Source organism: Haliaeetus albicilla, chromosome Z (assembly GCF_947461875.1).
Source record: "Haliaeetus albicilla chromosome Z, bHalAlb1.1, whole genome shotgun sequence".
In the NCBI taxonomy this organism is placed as follows: Eukaryota; Metazoa; Chordata; class Aves; order Accipitriformes; family Accipitridae; genus Haliaeetus; species Haliaeetus albicilla.
In genome coordinates, this window is record NC_091516.1 from 51,032,088 (window position 1) to 51,056,102 (window position 24,015).

Below are 24,015 nucleotides of genomic sequence, written 5' to 3' on the forward strand. Positions count from 1 at the left end.
GAAGAAGTACAGACTCACTCCTCTGTACTACATAATCTGACATAAAAGTTGAGGCTGTTTTTTTCTCTCCCTGTAAAAACTGTAATTCGGTTTGTTGCAAAGTCCACTTCTCGGTGAAAATAGTAATTATAAAAGAATTCCATTGAAAATACAACTCTATTGAGACTTACTTTCAGGAAAAGTGGTTAATAAAACCCAGTTGAACTGTGACCCCTAAGTTGTGTCAGGGCAGAGAGGACCTAACTTAACAAAAGTAAGTTGACAGTTCATTACCATCAATATGATTTCATGATCCAGTGCTGAAACTGAATTGGGCAATAGTTATTTTTTCACTCAGATTTTTTTTTATACTGAATTGTTGTTTAAATTTGTAGGGTTCTGCTGCTCGAATGGACCACGAGACAGCCAGTGTCATGAGCTCTAGTAATAACTATTCTGTTCCTCGCAGACTGACAAGTCATCTGGGTACCAAGGTAACCGAAGATTACAAACCACAGGTCGCTAATGCTACATTTTTACTAATACAATAACCTCATTGTTTCTGCCAATAGTACTGATATTAGCTGAAAGATCTATCCACACAGTGATTTTATCGAGTTAAAATTTTACAATATTTTTTCAACTTTTAAACTATATGCACAGAAATCCTTTTTTTTTACTTACTGATGATCAGTTAAGAGTTGCTACTGCAAGGAAAAAATGAAATTACTAGAATGTCTAAAAAGCTTGTGATGTTGATTTATAATCCATGATGAAAACTAATCCTTTTAAGAGCAGTTCTTCGAATACTTTTCCAGAGTCCAAATCCATAAAGCAGATGCAGCTGCTAAGAAATCGAATGAACAACAACAACAACAAAAAAAAAAGTTATGTAAGCCCTTCACAGTGATACATGTCTGTTCACAAAAGACTGTGCTCAAACTATATGTGCAGTATGAAAAGAGATGGGGGAAAAAGGGGCAAATCTGTAACACAAAACTGAGTTCATGAACCACTGGAGTTTATACTGCCTCTGGAATCAGCAGCAGTATAGATATTATCGGTGGTGTGCTGGCTGAGCACAGTCTTCTGGGAATCAGAGCTTATTAGCTTGACATAGTATTAATTACTTTGGGCCTTAAAACAGTGTTACAATGTTGTCATTTTGGTCCTGCATGGTATGCATATACCAAATGGAGGTGACATCAGCTAGTCTATCTATGAGTTTTCCTTGCAAATTGTAGAATTCTCAAAAGCTGCAAACAGTGGGAGAGGCCTGAAGGCAGGGAAAGGGACTGAGTGTGGAAGGATACAGGCAAAGAAATAGTTTGAACTGAGTGTGCTGTGGGGTAGGAAAAGCTTAACATTAATGCCTGAGAAGAAGGGAAAGTGGTAGAGGGTCTAAATAGAGGAATGCATTTACAGATGCAGAAAGAGATGTGTCAGTGGGCAGTGTGTATATACAGAGGGAGAGACAGACAAATATTTTTTTAGTTTTTCCTGTACTATTATTTGCCACAAGCTGGAGGCCGGATTGTGGTGGCTTCTTCAGCTTTATTCTCTGACAAAAACTTTACCTTCCAAATCCAAATAACACTGGATTAAAGCTGCCACTTGAAATATCTGTCAAGAGGCATGCATAAAGCAGATTAAATTCACTCTCCCTTAGGAATCCAAGTGGTTTGTTTTAATACTACATTTGATTTTTCCCAGACCAAGAAAACAGCATCTCCAAACTGGGATGCTAGGCTGTCATAAAATTGGCTCCAAGATTATTTCAATGGATTTTGCATGTGATCATACGGTTTCACAGATTCTGTTTTCTACAGCTTCAGCAATCCTGTATTATTTAGAGAAGTACATGTTAACAGACTTGCTGCTTGATCTACCCCCTGCTATCCAATTTTTTTATAACTTGGTATTTGTACTCATCTTCAGGCACATTTGAATTGTCTCTGAAGAAACCAATTAAATAATTCATTGGTCTGGTAACCAGTGCAAGTATCTAGTTATTAGTAGAAAACTTTGTCTAAGAGTCCAAAGTCTCATTTCTTTCTTAATTGGTATATTCTAAAGAATCACACAGTCTGCTGCTTCACAATTCCCTTTGATAGTTTCTTTATGTTGTGCTTTGATTTTGAATGTTCCTGTTTATCTTGGCTTTAGGAGTTTGGAGTTTCTAGGTAGTATCTAACACCATCCTCTACATCCTGTTACTCTACTAAAAGTTCGTTAGAAGAACCAAATGCATTTCTTGATCTAAAGCTATTGAAGAAAACAGAATGGGAAAGACAAACCACTGTTGACCACTGTATTACATGACAGCCAAGGGAATCCCTCAAAAATTGCTATTTTTTAATAAGAAATTTGGTTACTCCAAAGTAAATGTGTAATGCTGGGTTTTCATGGCTTGATTTGATTTGACAAATGCTCAGGATTTTATGTATATTAAGTGAGCATTTGTTTGCTTTACTGGTTTTATCCCTGTAAATTTGAAAAGGTGTTAATTTAACTCTTCCATTTAGCATTTGCTGTAAATAATCTGGTCCATATGCAAGTCAGTCATCATAACAAAAAATGGTTAGTTAATTTGAAGTAGGTTTAAAGGAAAACTTTAAAATACAGGGATATCAGATTTTTTTAGCATGATGTAAGCTAAAAACGCATGTAATCATTCTTATCCTTTGTCTAAAATAATGGCATTTAGTACCACATAACATAGTTTTTCACTGAAGAGCATCTTTACATGTAAGTGTGATTCATACAGAACATATTTTTTTGAGACAGAATTAATTTTAAATATATTTTAGATTTCTCAAACTGAAACACTTTCATTAGTATGTTTATTTAATCTTTTTGTACAATGGAAGTTTAGAAGTCTTTGTCATTGGTCTTGTAAATTAATACAGTTACATCCAGCTGCCACCCACTTCTTCTAGCCACTTAACTACTACGTGAAATTTATTAAATTATGAATTCTGAATTCTAATTAGCACAGATTTTTGCACCATTAAATAAGGTTTTCTTGTTGGTGTACCATTCAAATTTAATTTTAGTTTAATTTAATGTGTATCTTTTAAATGTAACTGTATTTTTAAAATCATTTGACCTGCAGGTGGAAATGGTGTATTCGTTGTTATCAATGCTCGGTACTCATGATAAAGATGACATGTCAAGAACATTGCTAGCAATGTCTAGCTCCCAAGACAGCTGCATAGCCATGCGTCAGTCTGGATGTCTTCCTCTCCTCATCCAGCTTTTACATGGCAACGATAAAGACTCTGTCTTGTTAGGAAACTCTCGTGGTAGTAAAGAGGCCCGTGCCAGAGCCAGCGCAGCACTGCATAACATCATTCACTCCCAGCCTGATGATAAGCGAGGCAGACGGGAAATCCGCGTGCTCCATCTTTTGGAGCAGATCCGTGCTTACTGTGAAACATGTTGGGAATGGCAGGAAGCACATGAACAAGGCATGGACCAAGACAAAAACCGAAGTAGGTTCTGCAAGCTGTATAAAAATGTTGCAAGGATATATTGAAAACAGTGAATTTACAGAAAGTACAACGTTAATCTGACTTCTTGTTGAATGTATGTGAGTGTGTGTGTGTGTTGTTTTGTTAAGCTGAGGTAGTGTTAGGAAATAGTATCTATTACAAATATGATACCCTATTTATAAACTTGTTGTTTAAATCATAAACCTTGCTGTGCTTTCCAGATAATAGTTCTAGTGTTCTGTATTTATAATCTGTAAATTAATATTGAATATGTACTCATTCTGTTTTACATTTTAGTGGATAGTGAAACATACCTACATAAATAATCCCAAACTGCTTTGCATGGAGATGTATTCAGGAGATAGTACATTTCATTTAGGAGAGGAACAGAGAGCACAAATTTCTCAGGGGACAGTTAGAAGAAAGATTTAACCTTCTGGATTGCTTAGCTGCTTTCCTGAATTGAGGGCATTTTTTAAATATGGGCTGCAGGTGTCTGTGACAGACGTATTACTGAAATCAGTGGGCTGCATCATGGGTGTTGGAGTTTAACACAAGAACCATTTAGCAGGAGTGGGGGTCTGAACAAGATGTACCACTACCATTTGTGCATTAGCCAGAATCTAGCTCACAAAAGTATGAGCTTAAAAACATCTCAGTTATGTAACAAAGGGTTTAATTAACCATTTGTAAGGACTTAACATCCAAAGAAGCAGCTTCACGTTAGGTGGCATATTATATTATTTAATGCCACCAGAATATTTAACCTTATTGATTTGTTTCACTAAGATTATTAATTTTTAAAAATAATAAGATAATTCTTTTGTACTGGGAGTCATATTTCTTACTTAATATGTACATTTAGGACTCTGCCTAATTTCTTTTTCAGCATCAAGTGTATTTATAGTACACACATTTGTAAGTAACATTCTTAACTAATTGTCTGTTCGTGGATTACTGGGAAGATACAAACCCTGAACAAAACTGCAACTGATTTATTTTAAGATCAGATTCACTTTGGAAAACTTAGGATCTAGACAAAATCATCTAGGAAATACTAATTGTTACCTATTTCTGGATCAGTGCCTGCTCCAGTGGACCATCAAATCTGTCCTGCAGTATGTGTTTTGATGAAACTTTCGTTTGATGAAGAACACAGGCATGCAATGAATGAGCTTGGTAAGACCAAATGTATTTCCCTGACTTCCTTTGAGAAGCTTGCTGGGTATGCTGACACTTGTGTACCTCACTGAATATATGGCTTTTTTTTACTACTAGTTTAAACAGGTCATCAGTTCATTTGTGTCAGTTGCCCTCTAAAGTGATGAATGCAGTTTAAATTAACCAGACCATTTCTGAGTAGATAAATTACTATGTCAGTTACTCTTTTTTCTGGCATTAATTATGAATTTTGGAAGAGTATTATTATTATGCAAATATTTGCAAATTTAGAAGTGTTGGACTTACAATGGAGACTACTTTCCAGGGTGGGAGGTTTTTTATTGGTGTTTTGTTGGTTTTTTTTGTCCTGAGTTGGTTCCTGTCTTGACAGCTTGAACTTTTTTAGTCCGTGCTCAGTTAATTCTGTGCATGCAATTTTCCTTAATTTGCTACATTTCATTATCAATTAAAATATTCTATGTATTTTTCACTGAAACTAACATTCCGTGATAATAATTAAATCAGTAGTTTTTCAGATTTACTAAATAGCCTTTTATGTAACTGGTGTGAGTTCATTGGTCAGACATGATTTTGGCTGGGTGGAATTAAAAGACGAGTGTGCTTCTTACTTCCTCATAATTCTTCCTGTTCCCATTTTCCCCTGAAATCTCGATGTCGTGCTATCATACCTTGCAGCTGCTACTAAGCACAGGATTCAAGATCCAGAGTCAGTATTTAACAATTTATTTACTTTTCTGAGCCTTTGGGTTTTAAGATGTGATATTTGTTCTCTGCATATAAATCCAATTTGCTCCTTGGTATATATGTATTGTACTCATGATATTAGAGTACAGATACTACTTATTGTCTTGTTTGTTTTTAAAGGAGGTTTGCAGGCCATTGCTGAACTGTTGCAAGTGGATTGTGAAATGTATGGACTTACAAATGATCACTATAGCGTTACCTTAAGGAGGTACGCTGGAATGGCTCTGACAAACTTGACTTTTGGAGATGTGGCAAACAAGGTAAGAGTAAAATTTTAGACACACAGTAATTTCAGTTCATAGCTATGTTTGAATTGTAGTTCTCAAGACAGGTGACGAAAATCTCCAGGATAGGATATTGAGTTTGAGCTCAAGACAGAGCTTCAAACTACCTGTCTTTCCCATCCTGTTCCTGACAGAGAGCACCACAAACTGGATGTTTTATCATGCAAGTATAGTATCAACTCTCAAATTAAATCACTTTTAATTTGTCACTGAAAGTAAGGTTTTTATCTATTGGCTTAATTTTTTAATGAGCATTAGATTAGCACATAATGATTTTGAACCAATGATTACGGATAGTGACTGATTTTTCTGAGGATGTTGAACTAGAACAGTTAATTGAGTCAAATTTTGTAAAGTTGCCGGTTATTTAACGATACTACTACTGTCTGATGAAATTTGGTAAACTTCTTCAGGCTGGAGCTTGCTTTTAAATATCTGGAGCATATCTGGCTCATAATGGGCACTACTTCAAATTAGTATAAGAGAAAATAGGTTCCCTAATTTCCCACAAGGACTTTGCTTTCAAGAGATAGAAAGTTTCAATGATTTCTTGCCCCAGAGTTTGCCAAGCCATGGATCTTAAAATAATTTTGTACTGAGAAGACTTTCATCTTCTGCTCTAAAGGAAGATGTTTCAGGAGTGAATGGAAATAACAGGCTTCATATAACTTGGGTTTTGTTCCAAGAGTAAAGCATAAATCCTTGCTGCAAATGAATAGCTTCACAAAATATTGTCTCTTTACATCATCCAGTGAGTAACCACAACAGGGCTGCAGTTACTGGGTTTATAGCATAAACTAAAACACTCAGATATAAATGTATATGCTCCCCAGCAGATGAGTAGTACAGTTCTAACACATACTTTGTTTTTGAATAATTTTTAGTTGTGCTTTGTCACAATTTCCAACTTAAGCCTTACAGTTTTTCAATTGCTGTTGTATTCTTAGAAAGTTATTCTTCAAAGGTCAGAAATGTTATATTTGTGTCAGTCTTAAATATTCATATTATTTTGCATACTATGTTTATTTGAAAGAAAACAAATATGATTGTGAGACTCAGTAGATAGTAGGTAACAACACATTGCCAGCTCACAGGTGATTTTTGTCTGGCACATAGTAAAGAAGGCTTCTAAGGTAGTAAAGTTCCAGATAAGTCCTAGACCTGTTATAAAAAATAAAAAAATTAGCACAATTTTACCACTTATCTATTGCCCAGAACAGAAATTTACAGTTATGCTTAACTTTTTAGTAGCTGTAGACCAAATATTTATTGTTGGCAAGATATTTTATTAAGCTTTTCTTGACTAAGCTTTTATTGAACTTCAGATACGATTAGCTTAAAATAGCAAAACATTGTGCAGAAGCAAGCCACCTAACCTGTTATTTAATACTATTCACTTTATTTTTTCTTCTGATTCCTTACAGGCTACATTATGTTCTATGAAGGGCTGCATGAGAGCTCTTGTAGCCCAGTTGAAATCTGAAAGTGAAGACTTACAGCAGGTAATGTCCTTTCGAGATGAAGTATTTCTTTAGCTTGGACATTTCCATCACTTTGCATCCCATGAATTACATTGCATTGTAATAAAATACTGTATTTCTGCTTTCCTTTCCTAATACTTACCTTCGTTCTACTCATTTGGCCTCACCACCAGTTATTTTTATGCTTGGATTCTATCATCTTCATGAAGTTTCTGGTGTGCTGTCCACAGCCAGCCTTCTCTTTTTTTAATTAGGCTTTCTCTTTGAAATATGCTTCATTCATCCCAGGCTGGGGTTTTTTGTTGTTGTTTTTATTGTTGTTGTCATGTTGTATTGTCTCCCTTTGATGCAAAGTTTGTATCTGTACTCATTCCACAAATTATGAAGTAGAACTTTCTTCTTGTAAAAATGCTTATCTGTGGGTCATATTCTGTTTTTTTTACCAAAGCACATATAACACATGGACTATAAAACTCACTTTTATGACACTGATCTGTTAGTGGAAGTCCAGTTTTAAAGATGAGTTTGAGTGATCTTAGATTCTCTAATTTAGTCTGCTAGTCATGGTGTTAATGGACTGGTATTACCTGGAGAATTAATACAGTATTGTGGCTTCTCCTACAATTGCAGCAAGTAAATAATAGGGGAATAATAGTAGAGAAACCCGTATTTCAAAAGAGAATCTGCATGTGATTTGACAAGTCATACATAACTACTCTTGACACCGGCACCACCCTAAGAAGCTTTCTAAGTATGAGCAAATGGTGTGACACCTGAGTGTCTCTTCTGATGGCTCCTGCTGTGTAAAGAAAACAGCCTGAAAATAAAGTCTGTAGGAAGGGCTTAGGGTGATCCTGAGAGTTGAGGGTGCAGAACTGTTCTTCATTGGTGTGGAACTCGTTTAAAATTATTAAATATTAACTTGTAATCCATTCTAATTAATATATACTGTAAACAAGCTGGCACAGCTTTTGGAAGGGAAAACCCTGTTTTCCTTGCAGTTTAAGTCAGCAATTTTAAGTAAAATTGACTTTATCTCTTAAAACACTGTTCGCAGAAAATTTTCTCCACTAGAGGAGAAGCTAACTAGTTACGACTGAGAAAATAATTAGAATTACAATAGAAGTTACTGGGTAAACTCTGATTTGATATTAGGGCAGATATTAAGTACATTTAGTGTTCTTGGAAGGGAAGTCAGAGACACATGGGTCCTCTGACCCATGGTATGTCTTCAGCCACTAGCATGTAGACCCCCATACACGTGCGCACACACAGAGCAGGAAGTCCCTCACTCAGGAAAAGTTAGAAATGGGGTTTAATAAGAATATGGGATGGACTGTGCTCATCAGGCAAAGGGCACGGCGATACAAGCATATCAACCAGCTGACTGTTGAGATGCAACTGTGCCTTTCTGTCCCCTTATCCCTGTGTTTTCCCATGCTTGTGCCTCCCCAAATCACATAGATCCATTCTCTTTCCTGCCTTTGGAACCTCTGGGTTCCCGTCCCATAATAAGTCTTCTACAGTCCCAGAATGCTCTTCTCCTGGATCCCAGAAAGTGTCCCACATCCCTAGGCCAGGATTTCTAGACTGACCTGCCTCAGTCCAAAAGGGGCAGAGAGCTGTTCCCATCGACTTTTCGTGATGGGCGTCACGCCTGGGCCGTGAGGCTGGGGGTCTCCTGGGAGAGCCCTGGAAAGAGCCCGGACAGGGTGCCCCCTCCTCCGAGCCCTTAGTTTGGGTTCCCACCCGCCTTTGGGCCCCTGTGCTCCTCTCTGCGTGCTGAGATGGGCCCCTGATGGGCCGATGGCTCCTGTGGCGGGACTGGGAGCAGCCAGGGCAGGGGATTACTGGGCTCTTCCATCTGCCACTGCCTCCCTCTGCTCCCTTGCGGGTGTGAGCAGGGGAGCATTCATCACATAATCTAACAAGCTTACGCACTTCTGTGACAACGAGAACATCGATGGGTAAAAGTTTTCTGTCAGATTTCATGAGGGATATGCATGCTTACTGCAGCCCATAAATGGATGGAGTTTAATACTGTCCACTGTAGTGACAGCCTATCTCAGTCTGGCTTCTAGCAAGGACAAGGACATAGGCTGAATGGCTACTCATCTTCTATAGAAAACTATTCTGATTGTAAAAGACACAACATATTTTTAAAAGATTTTGAAGAGCTTTATAAACATTAATCAAAGTAATCATACCATCTGAGAGACAGGCAAGTCTTACTGTTCTATTTTACAAGCAGAAAGGCTGAGAAAAAGATGATATAAATCTCTCCTGAGATTACATAAGTAGTGTGGACATCGGAGTAAAGCACAAATCTGGATTTTTTGGACCGATTTTTCAACACGTGTGGAAAGCAGGAAACTTGATTTCAAATCTTTGTTTTAGGTACCCACACAGAAAAAACAGTGCTTTTGATCAAACTTCATACTGAAATGTTAGAACAGTCTAGCAGGCAACACAACAAAAAGCACATTTCAGCAAATTTTAGCTCAGTAGCTGAACATGACCACTGTTAATGAAGCCACAGCATTCCAGAAATCCAGGAGGAAATCTGATAACCTGCTCTAGAAGTAGCTATATTGAGATACATTATTTTTCTTTCACATTTTGTAGGTCATTGCGAGTGTGTTGAGAAACTTGTCCTGGCGAGCAGATGTAAACAGTAAAAAGACTCTAAGAGAAGTTGGAAGTGTGAAAGCACTGATGGAATGTGCTTTAGAAGTTAAGAAGGTATTCTGTATAAATGATTGAGATAAATTTTGGAGAGATTGCATTTATTTTACACAAAACACAAATATTATTGTCCTTTTTGATAAAAGCAGTTGGTCACATATTTGGGGTGGTTTAGGTAACTTGCTTTGAAGAGAGTTGCTTTGAGTTAACATAGCAGCAGCCCACAATGTAGCAATGACATCTCAAAACTACTAGTATTTCTGTACTTTTATTTACGAGGGTTGACAGCTTTTGCTCTTCAGTTTCATGAACTGTGCTGTTGAAATAGCCTTTTTTATAATTTTGCAATTTAATAAAACCTCTTTTGAGTTAGCGAATAGATAATTACCACTTCTGTAATTTTCTACATATGTTTTTGGTATCCAGACGGAGTCTGGATTCCATCACAGAGTCTCCCGCCAGCTAGTATTCAAGCCATTTTTACCATTATGGCAGCTAACAAATATTGTAGCACATATTTCTGAAAACTTTGGGGCAAGTAATACCAAATCCATAGCTGAAGGAAGGAGAGAAGCGAACAAAAGTATTAACGTGTGCACTGCTGCCTGCATCTAACTTATCAGCCCAGAAAGCAGAAATTGGAACATACATAACTCCTTGAAGCTAACTTAGGTATTTCTGAGAGCTTGTGATCAATAGTTGAAAACTTCTCTAATTCTGTCATTTTGTTATTTACTTAGGAATCCACCCTAAAAAGTGTTCTGAGTGCCTTATGGAATTTGTCAGCACACTGTACTGAGAACAAAGCTGATATATGTGCTGTTGATGGTGCTCTTGCATTTCTAGTCGGCACACTGACATACCGGAGCCAAACAAACACTTTAGCCATCATAGAAAGTGGAGGAGGAATATTAAGAAATGTTTCTAGCTTAATTGCTACTAATGAGGACCATAGGTGGGTGTACTTTTTATGACAATCTTTAGCAGTTCCACATGTGTATTTAGTAAACAGTTTCTATGACTGAGTTTTAATATGTATGCATGTATTAAGTATAATAATTAAGTACAGTTACTTTTTAATGCATTTGATAAGGCAAGTATTTCACTTACATAACAGGAATATGCGGATTAATACCTGCTGCTTGTTAATGATGAATTCTACTAAAAGCAAACTATTTATATTTGTAATAGGATTTGATTAGCATTCAGATGAAAGCTAGAGGAAATATGAGATAGATTTGCACTGGAGAATTCATTATTATCTTTTCTAAGGACAAAACTTGCCTCTAGCATAATAGGTTTGTGTTTTGATTTGTTTCTTATCCTTTTAAAATGCCACTTACTGGTGTTTGCTTTCCATTACTCAACACCAGGCAAATCTTGCGAGAGAACAGCTGCTTACAAACCTTGTTACAACACTTGAAGTCACACAGTTTGACAATAGTCAGTAATGCATGTGGGACCCTGTGGAATCTTTCTGCACGAAATGCAAAGGACCAGGAGGCGCTCTGGGACATGGGAGCAGTCAGCATGCTGAAAAATCTCATTCACTCAAAACACAAAATGATAGCCATGGGTAGCGCTGCAGCTCTAAGAAACCTCATGGCAAACAGGCCAGCAAAATATAAGGATGCCAACATTATGTCTCCAGGATCAAGCTTACCTTCTCTTCATGTCAGAAAACAAAAGGCACTGGAAGCAGAATTAGATGCTCAGCATTTATCAGAGACTTTTGACAACATTGATAACTTAAGCCCAAAAGCATCTCACCGTAATAAGCAGAGACATAAGCAAAATATATACAGTGAGTATGTCTTGGACTCCAGTCGGCATGATGATGGTATATGCAGATCAGAGAGTTTTAATGCTGGTAATATGACTGTACTTTCACCATATTTAAATACTACGGTATTGCCTGGCTCTTCCTCTTCTGGTAGAGGAAACATAGAAAATTCTCGATCTGAGAAAGACAGAAATCTTGATAGGGATCGAGCAGTAGGTTTAACTACCTATCATCCAGCTGCAGAGAATACCGGGAACTCCTCTAAGAGAATAGGAATGCAGATTTCTACTGCTGCAGCTCAGATTGCCAAAGTTATGGAAGAAGTAACAAGCATGCATATTCCCCAAGAAGACAGAAGTTCTGGTTCCACTTCTGAAATGCACTGTTTGACAGAAGACAGAAATGCCCCGAGGAGATCAGCCACTGCCCATACTCATTCCAATACATACTTTCCTAAATCTGAGAATTCAAACAGGACATGTCCTGTGCCTTACACAAAAATGGAATACAAGAGAGCTTCAAATGATAGTTTAAATAGTGTTAGCAGCACTGATGGCTATGGTAAAAGAGGCCAAATGAAACCTTCCATTGAGTCTTACTCCGAAGATGATGAAAGTAAATTTTGTAGTTATGGTCAATATCCAGCTGACTTGGCACATAAGATTCATAGTGCAAATCATATGGATGACAATGATGGAGAGCTAGACACTCCTATTAATTATAGCCTTAAATACTCAGATGAACAGTTAAATTCTGGAAGGCAGAGTCCCTCTCAGAATGAAAGATGGGCAAGGCCTAAGCATATAATAGATGATGAAATGAAACAAAATGAACAAAGGCAGTCAAGGAGCCAAAATGTAACTTACCCGGTGTACACTGAAAGTGGAGATGATAAACACTTGAAATATCAGTCACCTTTTGGACAGCAAGAGTGCGTTTCTTCCTTTAGATCAAGGGGATCCAGTGGTTCAGATCAGAACAGAGTAGGCTCAACTCTTGGAATGAATCAGAAAGTAAACCAGTCCTTGTGCCACATTGATGATTATGATGATGATAAGCCAACCAACTATAGTGAACGTTATTCTGAGGAGGAACAACATGAAGAGGAAGACAGGCCAACTAATTATAGTATAAAGTACAATGAAGAGGAACATCATGTTGATCAGCCTATTGATTATAGTTTAAAATACTCAACAGAAGTTCCTCCTTCTCAGAAGCCATCTTTTACTTTTCCAAAGACTTCTTCAGTGCAAAGCACTAAAACTGACCATATTTCCTCAAGCAGTGGGAGCACATCAGCCCCCTCAGCTGGTTCAAAGAGACAGAATCAGCTTCACCCAAATTCTGCACAGAGCAGAGGTGGTCATGCACAAAAGACTGCCTCCTGTAAAACTCCCTCTATTAATCAGGAAACTATACAAACTTACTGTGTGGAAGATACCCCAATATGTTTTTCAAGGTGTAGCTCTTTGTCATCTTTGTCATCAGCTGAAGATGAAATAGGACGTGATCAATCCACACGTGTGACAGATGCTAACAACACACTACAGATAGCAGAACTAAAGGAAAACAGCGGGGCTCTATCTACAGAAGGTGCAGTAAGTGAAATCACATCAACATCGCAACACATCAGAACAAAATCCAGTAGACTTCAGACTTCTAGTTTGTCTCCTTCTGATTCCTCTAGACATAAAGCTGTTGAATTTTCTTCAGGTGCCAAATCTCCCTCAAAGAGTGGTGCACAAACTCCTAAAAGCCCACCAGAACATTACGTGCAGGAAACACCGCTCATGTTCAGCAGATGTACTTCTGTAAGTTCCCTGGATAGTTTTGAAAGCCGTTCAATTGCTAGTTCAGTTCAAAGTGAGCCTTGCAGTGGAATGGTAAGTGGTATTATAAGTCCCAGTGACCTTCCAGACAGCCCTGGACAAACAATGCCTCCAAGCAGAAGTAAAACACCACCCCCTGCCCAAGCAGTTCAAGTAAAAAGAGATGTAGCTAAAGGTAAAGTACCTAGTGGAGAAAAGAGAGATCCTGGTCCTAGACAGGCAGCTGTAAATGCAGCTGTTCAAAGAGTTCAGGTACTGCCAGATGCTGATACGCTATTACATTTTGCCACAGAAAGCACACCGGATGGGTTTTCTTGCTCTTCTAGTCTGAGTGCTCTGAGTCTTGATGAACCATTTATACAGAAGGATGTAGAGTTAAGAATAATGCCTCCGGTTCATGAAAATGAACATGGAAATGAAGCAGAAACTGAACAGTCAGGTGATACGAAGGATAAGCAAGACAAGAAAGCGGAGAAGCCTACTGAAGCAGAAAAAGACATTCTAGATGATTCTGATGATGATGATATTGAAATATTGGAAGCATGTATTATTTCTGCAATGCCAACAAAGTCTTCACGTAAAGCCAAAAAGCCTTCTCAAGCATCTGCTCCAAAAATACCTCCTCCTGTAGCCAGAAAGCCCAGCCAGTTGCCAGTTTACAAACTTTTGCCTTCACAAAGCAGATTGCAATCCCAAAAGCATGTGAGTTTTACACCAGGAGATGATATGCCACGGGTATATTGTGTTGAGGGTACACCAATAAATTTTTCAACAGCTACATCTCTGAGTGATCTCACAATAGAATCGCCCCCAAGTGAGTTGGCCAATGTAGACAGTGTGGGTACGGGAGCAGAGTCAGGGGAATTTGAAAAGCGAGACACCATTCCTACAGAAGGTAGAAGCACTGATGACTCTCAGAGAGCAAAAAGCTCAACTCTGACTCCCCCAGGCCTGGATGATGACAAAACAGAAGAGGGTGATATTCTGGCTGAGTGCATTAACTCAGCTATGCCAAAAGGAAAAAGTCACAAACCTTTCAGAGTGAAGAAGATAATGGATCAAATTCAACAAGCATCTTCATCTCTAAGTAATAAAAACCAACCAGAAGGTGAGAAAAAGAAGCCAACGTCACCAGTAAAGCCTGTTCCCCAAAATAATGAATACAGAGCACGTATAAGAAAAACCACAGAGCCTAAAAGCAATATTAATAATGAAAGAAGCTATCCAGAGAACAGAGACACAAAGAAACAGAGTCTTAAAAATAATTCAAGAGAGTTTAATGATAAATTGCCAAATAATGAAGAGCGTGTAAGAGGAAGCTTTGCATTTGATTCCCCTCATCATTACACACCTATTGAAGGAACTCCCTATTGTTTTTCACGGAATGATTCCCTAAGTTCTTTAGACTTTGATGATGATGATGATGTTGACCTTTCAAGGGAGAAGGCAGAATTAAGAAAAGGAAAAGAAACAAAAGAAACAGAAACTAAAGACTGCACTAATGCAGAACAGTCTTCAAATCAGCAATCAAGTAACAGGACACAAGTTTGTCAAAAACACCCAACAGGCAGAAGCCAGCCTAAAACTTTGTCTCAGTCAGCTAAAGATATTCCAGACAGAGGAGCGGCTACAGATGAGAAAATGCAGAAATTCGCTATTGAAAACACACCTGTTTGTTTTTCTTGCAATTCATCTCTTAGTTCCCTCAGTGATATTGATCAAGAAAACAATAACAACAAAGAAGGGGAACCTGCAAAACATGGTGAGGCTACTGATTCACAGATGGAACCAAACAGACCACAGACTTCTGGTTATGCACCTAAATCATTTCATGTTGAAGATACTCCTGTATGTTTCTCTAGAAACAGCTCTCTGAGTTCTCTTAGTATTGACTCAGAAGATGATCTTTTGCAGGAATGCATTAGTTCTGCTATGCCTAAAAAGAAAAAACCCTCAAGAATAAAGAGTGAAAGTGAGAAAAATAATTCCAGAAATACAGGTGGTATATTAGCAGAAGATTTAACACTGGATTTGAGAGAGATACAGAGGCCAGATTCAGAACATGGTTTCTCACCTGATTCAGAGAACTTTGATTGGAAAGCTATACAAGAAGGTGCAAATTCTATAGTTAGTAGCTTGCATCAAGCTGCGGCTGCTGCATCGCTATCTAGACAAGCTTCATCAGACTCTGATTCTATCCTTTCATTAAAATCTGGTATTTCTCTAGGGTCACCATTTCATCTTACCCCAGACCAAGAAGAAAAACCTTTCACTAGTAATAAAGGTCCAAGAATTCTGAAGCCGGGAGAGAAGAGTACACTGGAGTCTAAAAAAGTAGAATCTGAAAGTAGGGGAATCAAAGGAGGGAAGAAAGTGTATAAAAGTATAATTACAGGAAAAACTCGCTCCAATTCAGAAGTTTCAAGCCAGTTGAAGCAACCACAACAGACAAGTGTGCCTTCAATTTCACGTGGTAGGACAATGATCCATATTCCAGGAGTTCGAAATAGTTCTTCAAGTACTAGTCCTGTTTCCAAAAAAGGTCCCCCGCTCAAAAACACAAACTCCAAGAGTCCCAGTGAAGGCCAAAGTTTGACTAGTTCTCCAAGAGGAGTCAAGTCATCAGTGAAACCTGAGCCAGCTCCTGTAACTAGGCAGCCATCGGGGTTGAACCAGAGTGGATCAAGTAAAGGACCTTCTAGATCAGGATCTAGAGACTCCACTCCTTCTAGACCTCAACAGCAGCCATTAAGTAGGCCTCTGCAATCTCCGGGCCGAAACTCAATTTCCCCAGGAAGAAATGGTATAAGTCCTCCGAACAAACTGTCGCAGTTGCCAAGGACATCATCTCCTAGCACAGCTTCAACTAAATCTTCAGGTTCAGGTAGAATGTCATATACATCACCAGGCAGGCAGATGAGCCAGCAAAACCTTACAAAGCAAACTGCCTTACCCAAGAGTACCAGTAGTATTCCACGAAGTGAGTCTGCTTCAAAAGGGTTAAACCAGGCTCTCAGCAGTGGTGGATCCAACAAAAAGACTGAACTATCCAGAATGTCATCCGCAAAATCTAGTGGAAGTGAATCTGACAGATCTGAGAGACCTGTTCTCGTTCGTCAGTCAACTTTCATTAAAGAAGCTCCGAGCCCGACTCTAAGACGGAAATTAGAAGAGTCAGCTTCATTTGAATCTCTGTCTCCTTCCAGACCGGATTCTCCCACAAGGTCCCAACTACAGACCCCAGTTTTAAGTCCATCTCTTCCTGATATGTCTTTATCCACTCATTCAACTGCCCAGACTAGTGGTTGGCGAAAATTACCCCCTAATCTCAGTCCTTCTGTAGAATATGATGGGAGACCAGCAAAACGTCACGATATAGCTCGTTCTCATTCTGAGAGTCCGTCTAGATTGCTGATCAACAGATCAGGAACATGGAAGCGTGAGCATAGTAAGCATTCCTCATCCCTTCCTCGTGTAAGCACTTGGCGAAGAACTGGAAGTTCTTCATCAATTCTATCAGCTTCTTCAGAATCAAGTGAAAAGGCGAAAAGTGAAGATGAAAAGCAACATGGAAGTTCTCTTTCTGGACCCAAGCAAAGTAAAGAAAGCCAAGCACCAGCAAAAGGTACTTGGAGAAAAATAAAAGAAAATGAAATTCCTCAGATAATGAATGATCCTCAGCATTCTTCCTCGGTTGCCGCAAATGGTTCTGATTCCAAAACTCTCATCTATCAGATGGCACCAGCTGTCTCTAAGACAGAGGATGTGTGGGTGAGGATAGAGGACTGCCCAATTAACAATCCTCGATCTGGAAGGTCGCCAACTGGAAATACTCCCCCTGTTATTGACAGTGTTTCAGAGAAAGGGGGTGTGAATGGTAAAGATTCTAAAGAGATTCAAGAAAAACAAACCCCAGGGAATGGAGGTGTTCCTGTTCGTACCGTTGGTTTAGAAAACCGTCTGAACTCTTTCTTTCAAATAGACAGTCCAGACAAGAAAGGCACTGAAACAAAGCCTCTGCAGAATAATCCTGTTCCTGCACCAGAAAATAATGAAAGTACTGTAAGTGAGCGTACACCATTCAGTTCCAGTAGTTCAAGCAAACATAGCTCCCCCATTGGTGCTGTTGCAGCAAGAGTGACTCCTTTCAACTACAATCCAAGCCGCAGGAAGAGTAGTGTGGACAATAGTTCTGCTCGGCCATCACAGATACCAACACCGGTAAATAACAGCACGAAGAAACGCGACTCCAAGTCTGAAAATCCAGACTCCAGTGGAACTCAGAGTCCTAAACGTCACTCTGGCTCTTACCTGGTAACCTCTGTTTAAGTGCAACAAAAAATAAATAAAACTGATGTATTATATACAGCAGCTATTTAGAAATTTTGTTTCAAATGAAACTTTAAAAGATTGGGGATTGATTCTTTTGGTTTTTTTATTTGTTGTAAATAGTTTTGATTCTTGTTAGAGGGTCCTTGTTCTGGAAGCCATATTTGATAGTATACTTTGTCTTCACTGGTAATATTTTGGAGGAATACCTGATGGACAGTTTGGAATAAAATTGCTAACGCAAGTATATTTGTACAGTATGTTTAACATATATTTAATTAGCATCCCATCCCATAATCCTTTAAATATTGCTTGTCGTTGAAATCATGGAACACTGCAGATGGAGATGATACAGTCATGTTGCTTTATCAATTATTTCTAGATTACAGACTGACTAAACTACATCAGGGAAGAATTGCTATTATTTATGCAAAAAAGTATACTCAGTTTTAGTATTTGTGAGTCCATCTAACCCAATAATTAATCATGTGGCTGTGAAATTCACAGTAATATGGTTTCTGCTGAACAAGCCTTCCCAGCCTGCTTTTCTGCATGAATGGAACTGATGGTTCATTTTCTGAAGTAATGATTAACATTTCTGTGGTCACATAATGTGCATAGATAGTTATGGTGTAACAATTTACACTTTCTTTGTGCTCTGGAAAAAAAAAAAAAAAAGGAAAACTGTGTAACTGTAAAACCTTGAACAAAATTATTTTACCTGAATTAGAGTTTATCTTAAAGTAGGTAGAATTTTTTTGCTATGCTGTAACTTGTTGTATATTCTGGTATTTGAGGTGAGATGGCTGCTCTTTTATTAATGAGACATGGGTGATGTCTCAACAGAGACTAAAATGAACATTTCAGAATAAATTATTACTATATGTAAATTGTGTGTGTTACTTCTGCATTACCTAAAAATACGGTATTTTGTTTTGAGATGTCACCATATAATGTGTTATATAATGCACTTAAACTTAAGGCCTGATCCAGCAGAATCTTGCACCTCCAATATTTGTTCTTCCTTATCACTGACAAATGGCTGTTGTAGGATGCTTATAACAGTTGCAGGATCAGGCCCTAGGTCTTCTGTAATATATTTGTAATTGAGACAGTTTCACACATCTCAGGTGCATAACAAGGCTAAAAGGCAGGGTTTTTCCAGTAGCCAAGCAGTATAATTGTTTTCGTGACTGCAAGCCTGAAACAATATTGTATCTATAAAAATAGTATTTGTAAAACAAAAGATTTTTTTAATTGCGGGAAGTAAGGTAGAATGTGAAATAGTGACTATAAGATGAAATTTTAATTCTATTTGAAATCTTCATGCATTTTTTAAATTTATTTTTTAAAAACTATGAAGGGGAAAATATCGCAAGAATGCCATGGCAGCAAGAAATTTGTTATCGTAGTAGAAAAACAATTTTATACACAAACCAGGACATTTGCTGCCCTAAGCCTCTTGGATGCAAATACGGTTTGTGCTACAACAATGCTGAAAAGACAGATTTATGCTTTAAAAATATAAATATAGTATGAATTTAGATGAGAATTGGTTTGAAGTAGAAACATGAGAGAGCAGAACATTACCCATTCTGTGCACGATTGAACAAACCATGAAACAGTATGTCAGTTTTGTGGTATCTCAACTGGACTATTCTAAAATTAGCATTCTAAATAAATGACATTCAGGATTCAAAATGCCTTGATTTCAGGAAGCCCTGAAATAGAGCAGTTTACCTTTATGGTAGCTTTAACACAGTTGCAGAGTGTATCACATCTGTGTTTTTTGTACTTCACCTGATATTGAAATGAATCAATTTTTGTTTTGAAATCACCATAAGACATGCGCTGTTTATGAACAGAATTGAGATACTATGAGCCAACAGAAGTCAACTTAGATAAAGTCAAAAGCCAATACCAAAAATATCTGTTTGGCAGAATTGGTATCTTATTTGCTCTTTTGTTCTTTGCTTTCTGTCAGATTTGCTTAGAGACATGCCGTGTTTCTATATCATCTAGTAGATCTGTTAACAAGCAGTGCTCCTCATGTTAGCATTTGAAATATTTTGCATATAGTATCTTCACAAAGCTTTTAATGGGAATATTAGTGTCCTTTTAAAGATGAAATAGGAGGCAGAGATTATCTGATGTGTTAAAAGTCAGAACTTCCTATTGGAGTAGAATACAGAACTCCGTCTTTGAGTTTAAAATGCAAGACCACTTTCGTTACAAATGATGTGATACTTTTTTTGTGCTGGGCTTTTAACTACTGATATGAAGATATACCGCATAATCCAGGATAGCTGTTCAACACTGGCTTTACATCTGTGATGTGTTGATATAAGAATTTAAAGGTAAGCTCAATCTCAGTAAAGAAATTCTGATTTTAGTTTTATAACTGAGGGAATCAGAAGAAGATGAGGTGAAACAATAAATAATTGTATATGTATCAAACACCAGAATGTCTTTGAAAATTGTAGTGGCTTCTCTAGATAGTCTTGGAGGTACTTCATGATCATTATAATTGGGAAGTTTCTCTTAATATCGTCATAAGTAACCTATATTTATAGCAAAGACAGATGAGAGAAGCTTTCCAGCTATAAGGGTAGTGATACACTAAAATATGCTTCCCATGGGAGTTGTGAGATTTCCATTGTAGAAGATATAAGAAGAGGTTTATGAAACATCTCATAGGGATGGACTATAGTATATTTCGTATTGCCTCTGTGCAGAGATGGGCTTAGGTGATCTTTTGAAATCCCTTCCAGATCTACATTTCTCTGATTCTTTATCTAAAATATTTAGTATCCACTAAGAGCCTTTTAGAATATTTAAGGACATCCATGCTGTTTGATTTATGTTAGGGATGAGGATACAAAGTTATATTCTAAGCTTAACTATTAAAAACCAGATCCCGGAAATACAAAACTCAAAAAAAAAAAGAAAAATGGCTGTAGTAAGTATAATTGGTCTTGGATTTTGTTAATGATGTCTAAATTCATGATAGTCAAATTTGATGTATGCTGCTAAATATTTACTCTTCTTTCTTGGTTTTATTTTTATGAAGTTGCCATAGGAGGTGCAAGGACATTCTTTACGTCAAGGCAAAACAAAGGAAAGCAAGGAGCTAAGGAAACCAAGACTCATTTTACTGTTCTTCTGGGATGCACTGCCTTTCTTTTTGCAGATCTTGATAGAACTTTTGTGACTTATGCTCAGACCTTCAGTTGTCCTTGAATTAGCTTACCATATCCAGAACATATAAAACTTGTACTTAAAAATCATTTTATACTGAAAATACACTCATAAAGCTCATTTCAGACTGACTTAGAGCTTTGTCCTCTTGATGTGAAAAGCAGAAACGTGACCTCTCCTCAAATGGTAATTGGTTCACTTTTTAAAACGTACATTCATTTTCGTTTCCTGCTGGGTGCCACAGTTAAGGTTATTGCTCATTTTCTGTGAAAGCTTTTCTGATTAAATATTGCAGACTTTAAAGGGGAACTAATCTCTTTCTCTTTTTCATGTGCAGTTCTCTATCAGAGTATTTTCCCCTGAAAGCTTTAAGGTAATTCTCAAAACTCTGTCAGAGATGACAGCTTAAAAATTGAAAGCCTTGCCAGGATTTCCTGATGAGATTGGAATATTGTTTCAAGCAGGATTTGGCTGCAGAATACAAGTATAGTTTATGCTATAAATTTCAGTAAACAACAGTATTCTTCAGCATAGACTAGTATCTTTGATGGTTTGGGGAAATTAGTTGCTGTGTCTTGGGTAAAGGGGGAGGGGAAAAAAAGAGACAATTTCGGAGACTCTCAGCCATATTGTCCCAGGGATGTACTTTCATGTCTTCCCCAGTAAATTACATAAGCTGCACAGGAGAGAGAGAACATTTTGTTCCACAAATTAATGAGTGTTTATTCTGAAAGTGTACAAGTAGACCATGAAACTGCAACACTTTTGTTTGATAATCTGACAGTTGAATTCTTTGATGGCCGCTTTGGAGGACTTCCTAACTGTCCATCCCCCCATCACCTCTAACAGAAATTGAGCTAGAAATAGAGATTACCAAGAAGATAAGAATGTATTAGTGTCATCATTTTCTTAAGGATGAAGATCCATGTTATTGCTAGAATCAAAGAAACAGCACGCACTGTTGAAAGAAGTTTCCTTCTCCCTTCTGTGCTCCTGGCTGTGAATCCTGGCTCTCATCTGACCTTTCAGTGGACTAGCTCACCTCTTAGCAGAACTGATGGAGGGCGTAGGATTAGTGCTGCATTTAGTATGCTGAATTTGCTTAGTGCAGAGTTTAACAAGCACTGCCTGAGCCAGCAGAAAAGAAAATAAACAGCTAGGGCTGGTAGAAAGAGGTTGGGATAATTTCCTTTATGGGTGATCAGTGGGTTGGATCAAGCCATTACAGGCAATTTTAAGCTGATATGCCAAGTTTCAGACCTGTTCTTCACCCCTTTTGAGACGGCAAAAGCAAACTAAAATTGGGGGGGGGTACTTCTAACTATTGTTCACTTTGAACTTCTGCTTTGCATTTAAATACATTATGTTCGGGTAAGTCCTTTATCCTGGAAATTATGACAACTAACTTCAGAAATATTACATCAGTCTATAGTTTGGACTTGTGGAAAAGAAGTACTTCTTCATCAAAAATACTCCAAGAACAAATTTTTCTACCATACATAAACTTCTAGGCGACAATTTTTAAATTTACAATATTGAATTCAATGCAGTAAATCCTTCCAGTAAAAAGGATTGTTACGAGATGCCTCCCAAACTGTCTTTTCTCATCTAGCTTTCATTAAATAGTATGAACAGCCATAAGTGTGTAGCTAACAATCACATGTAGACTTCCACCTAAACATAACTTCATATATCTACTGTAATGCCTTGCAAAGTCGCATCCACCTGCCTGACAGCTCTGTTCTTATTGAGATGTGTGATTTGGATGAAGCTGCGTATCAGAAGTGAAGTGTCAGTTAATACGAAGCGTGACTTCTTTCACATGCTTAAAACTTCGGGGACCTTCTTAATACCAAATTACCCAAATGTATTCACCCTCTGGTTCCACAGCCATCTCCTTTGCACTTTTACATTTAACCAGAAGAGATGCCCATGCTTTTATTTTCAATTGAGATAACATGTAGAAATATGATTGCTGCTTCATAGTTTCCTATATGCAGAATAACAGATTGTATCTGTAAATGTGTTATAGAATGTTACGTAGTTATGGTTGAGTTTGTAGTCAGAATGGTAAGTTAACTGGTTACGTGTTGTGTTTGGTTACATATTGGAAGTGCAAGGGAATTTGTTGTGGTGCAGAAGAGCTTAAGAGTTCACAACAGTAATTAATGTAGGTGTCAGTTAATTTGTGATGCCAAGATGAATACAGAGTATGTATTTAATACATAGGTTTTCTGCTGTCAACTTTCAGTTTACCAGATGTGCTGTTTACTTACTTTAAGACTGGGTAATGCCTCCCTAGCATAGTTTTGCAAATTACCTTTCTTAGGAAATTTCCACATAGTTAGAGGCTTATGTATTTATGAATTGCTGCCACTTCAAGATTTCAGGAAATTATTCTAATTTTGCTGTTCGTGAAAGCATCCTTTGCTTGAGTGGCTGTGGAATTGCAGTTAGGACATCAGGAAAATGTAGAGGGAGCTTGTTCACTCAGTAAAACGCACTTCTGCCCAGACCTCAAGCCATACGTACAAACAGTATCTCTAATGCCCTCCTTCTTGGTGGGATTTAACATGCATAAAGCTTGTGCTGGTTCTCTGCAAGTAATTAAATTGTCATCCTCTGAGATCAGATGCATCTTCCCACCTGTAAATGTTGTTTCTCTTGAACAAACTCAGCCCACAATCATCCTTCCTTCAGTTCTGTTGTTTGCTTCTGCCTGAGATGCATTACTGTTTATACCCTAACGCTGTAATTAATTCTTTCTTCAACTATTCTAATGTATTTTGTTTCACAGTATACTTATTCTGAATTTAGTCTTGCTATGCATAATTTATTTATTACTTGCAGTGTTATATAAAATTTCCTCCTGATTGCACCTTGTCAGAGTGGAATTGTTTTCTTGGCTACTACTGAAAGTTGGGTGTCTGCTGTATTAGAAATATGATTTCATTTAAAAAGGAAGTTGCTGTTAAGACACTTCCATAATGATTCAGCATATCAGAACAAATGCTCTAAAAAACCATG

At 37.7% G+C, this 24,015-nt stretch overlaps 1 protein-coding gene across 4 annotated transcripts in view; it reads left to right on the forward strand.

The window, feature by feature from the left end:
* The window catches only part of APC (APC regulator of WNT signaling pathway), a 103,953-nt gene extending 80,087 nt beyond the window's left edge, over positions 1-23,866 (forward strand). For 3 of the 4 annotated variants that reach the window (XM_069775778.1, XM_069775774.1, XM_069775775.1), the window contains 8 exons: positions 375-497; positions 3,095-3,473; positions 4,557-4,652; positions 5,520-5,659; positions 7,108-7,185; positions 9,790-9,906; positions 10,590-10,804; positions 11,223-23,866. In XM_069775778.1, coding sequence (XP_069631879.1) covers positions 375-497; positions 3,095-3,473; positions 4,557-4,652; positions 5,520-5,659; positions 7,108-7,185; positions 9,790-9,906; positions 10,590-10,804; positions 11,223-17,790 — 7,716 coding nt within the window. In that variant the 3' untranslated portion in view covers positions 17,791-23,866. The remainder of the gene's footprint in view (positions 1-374; positions 498-3,094; positions 3,474-4,556; positions 4,653-5,519; positions 5,660-7,107; positions 7,186-9,789; positions 9,907-10,589; positions 10,805-11,222) is intronic. The other variant, XM_069775779.1, reaches the window with a different exon arrangement.
* Positions 23,867-24,015: the final 149 nt, after the last annotated feature.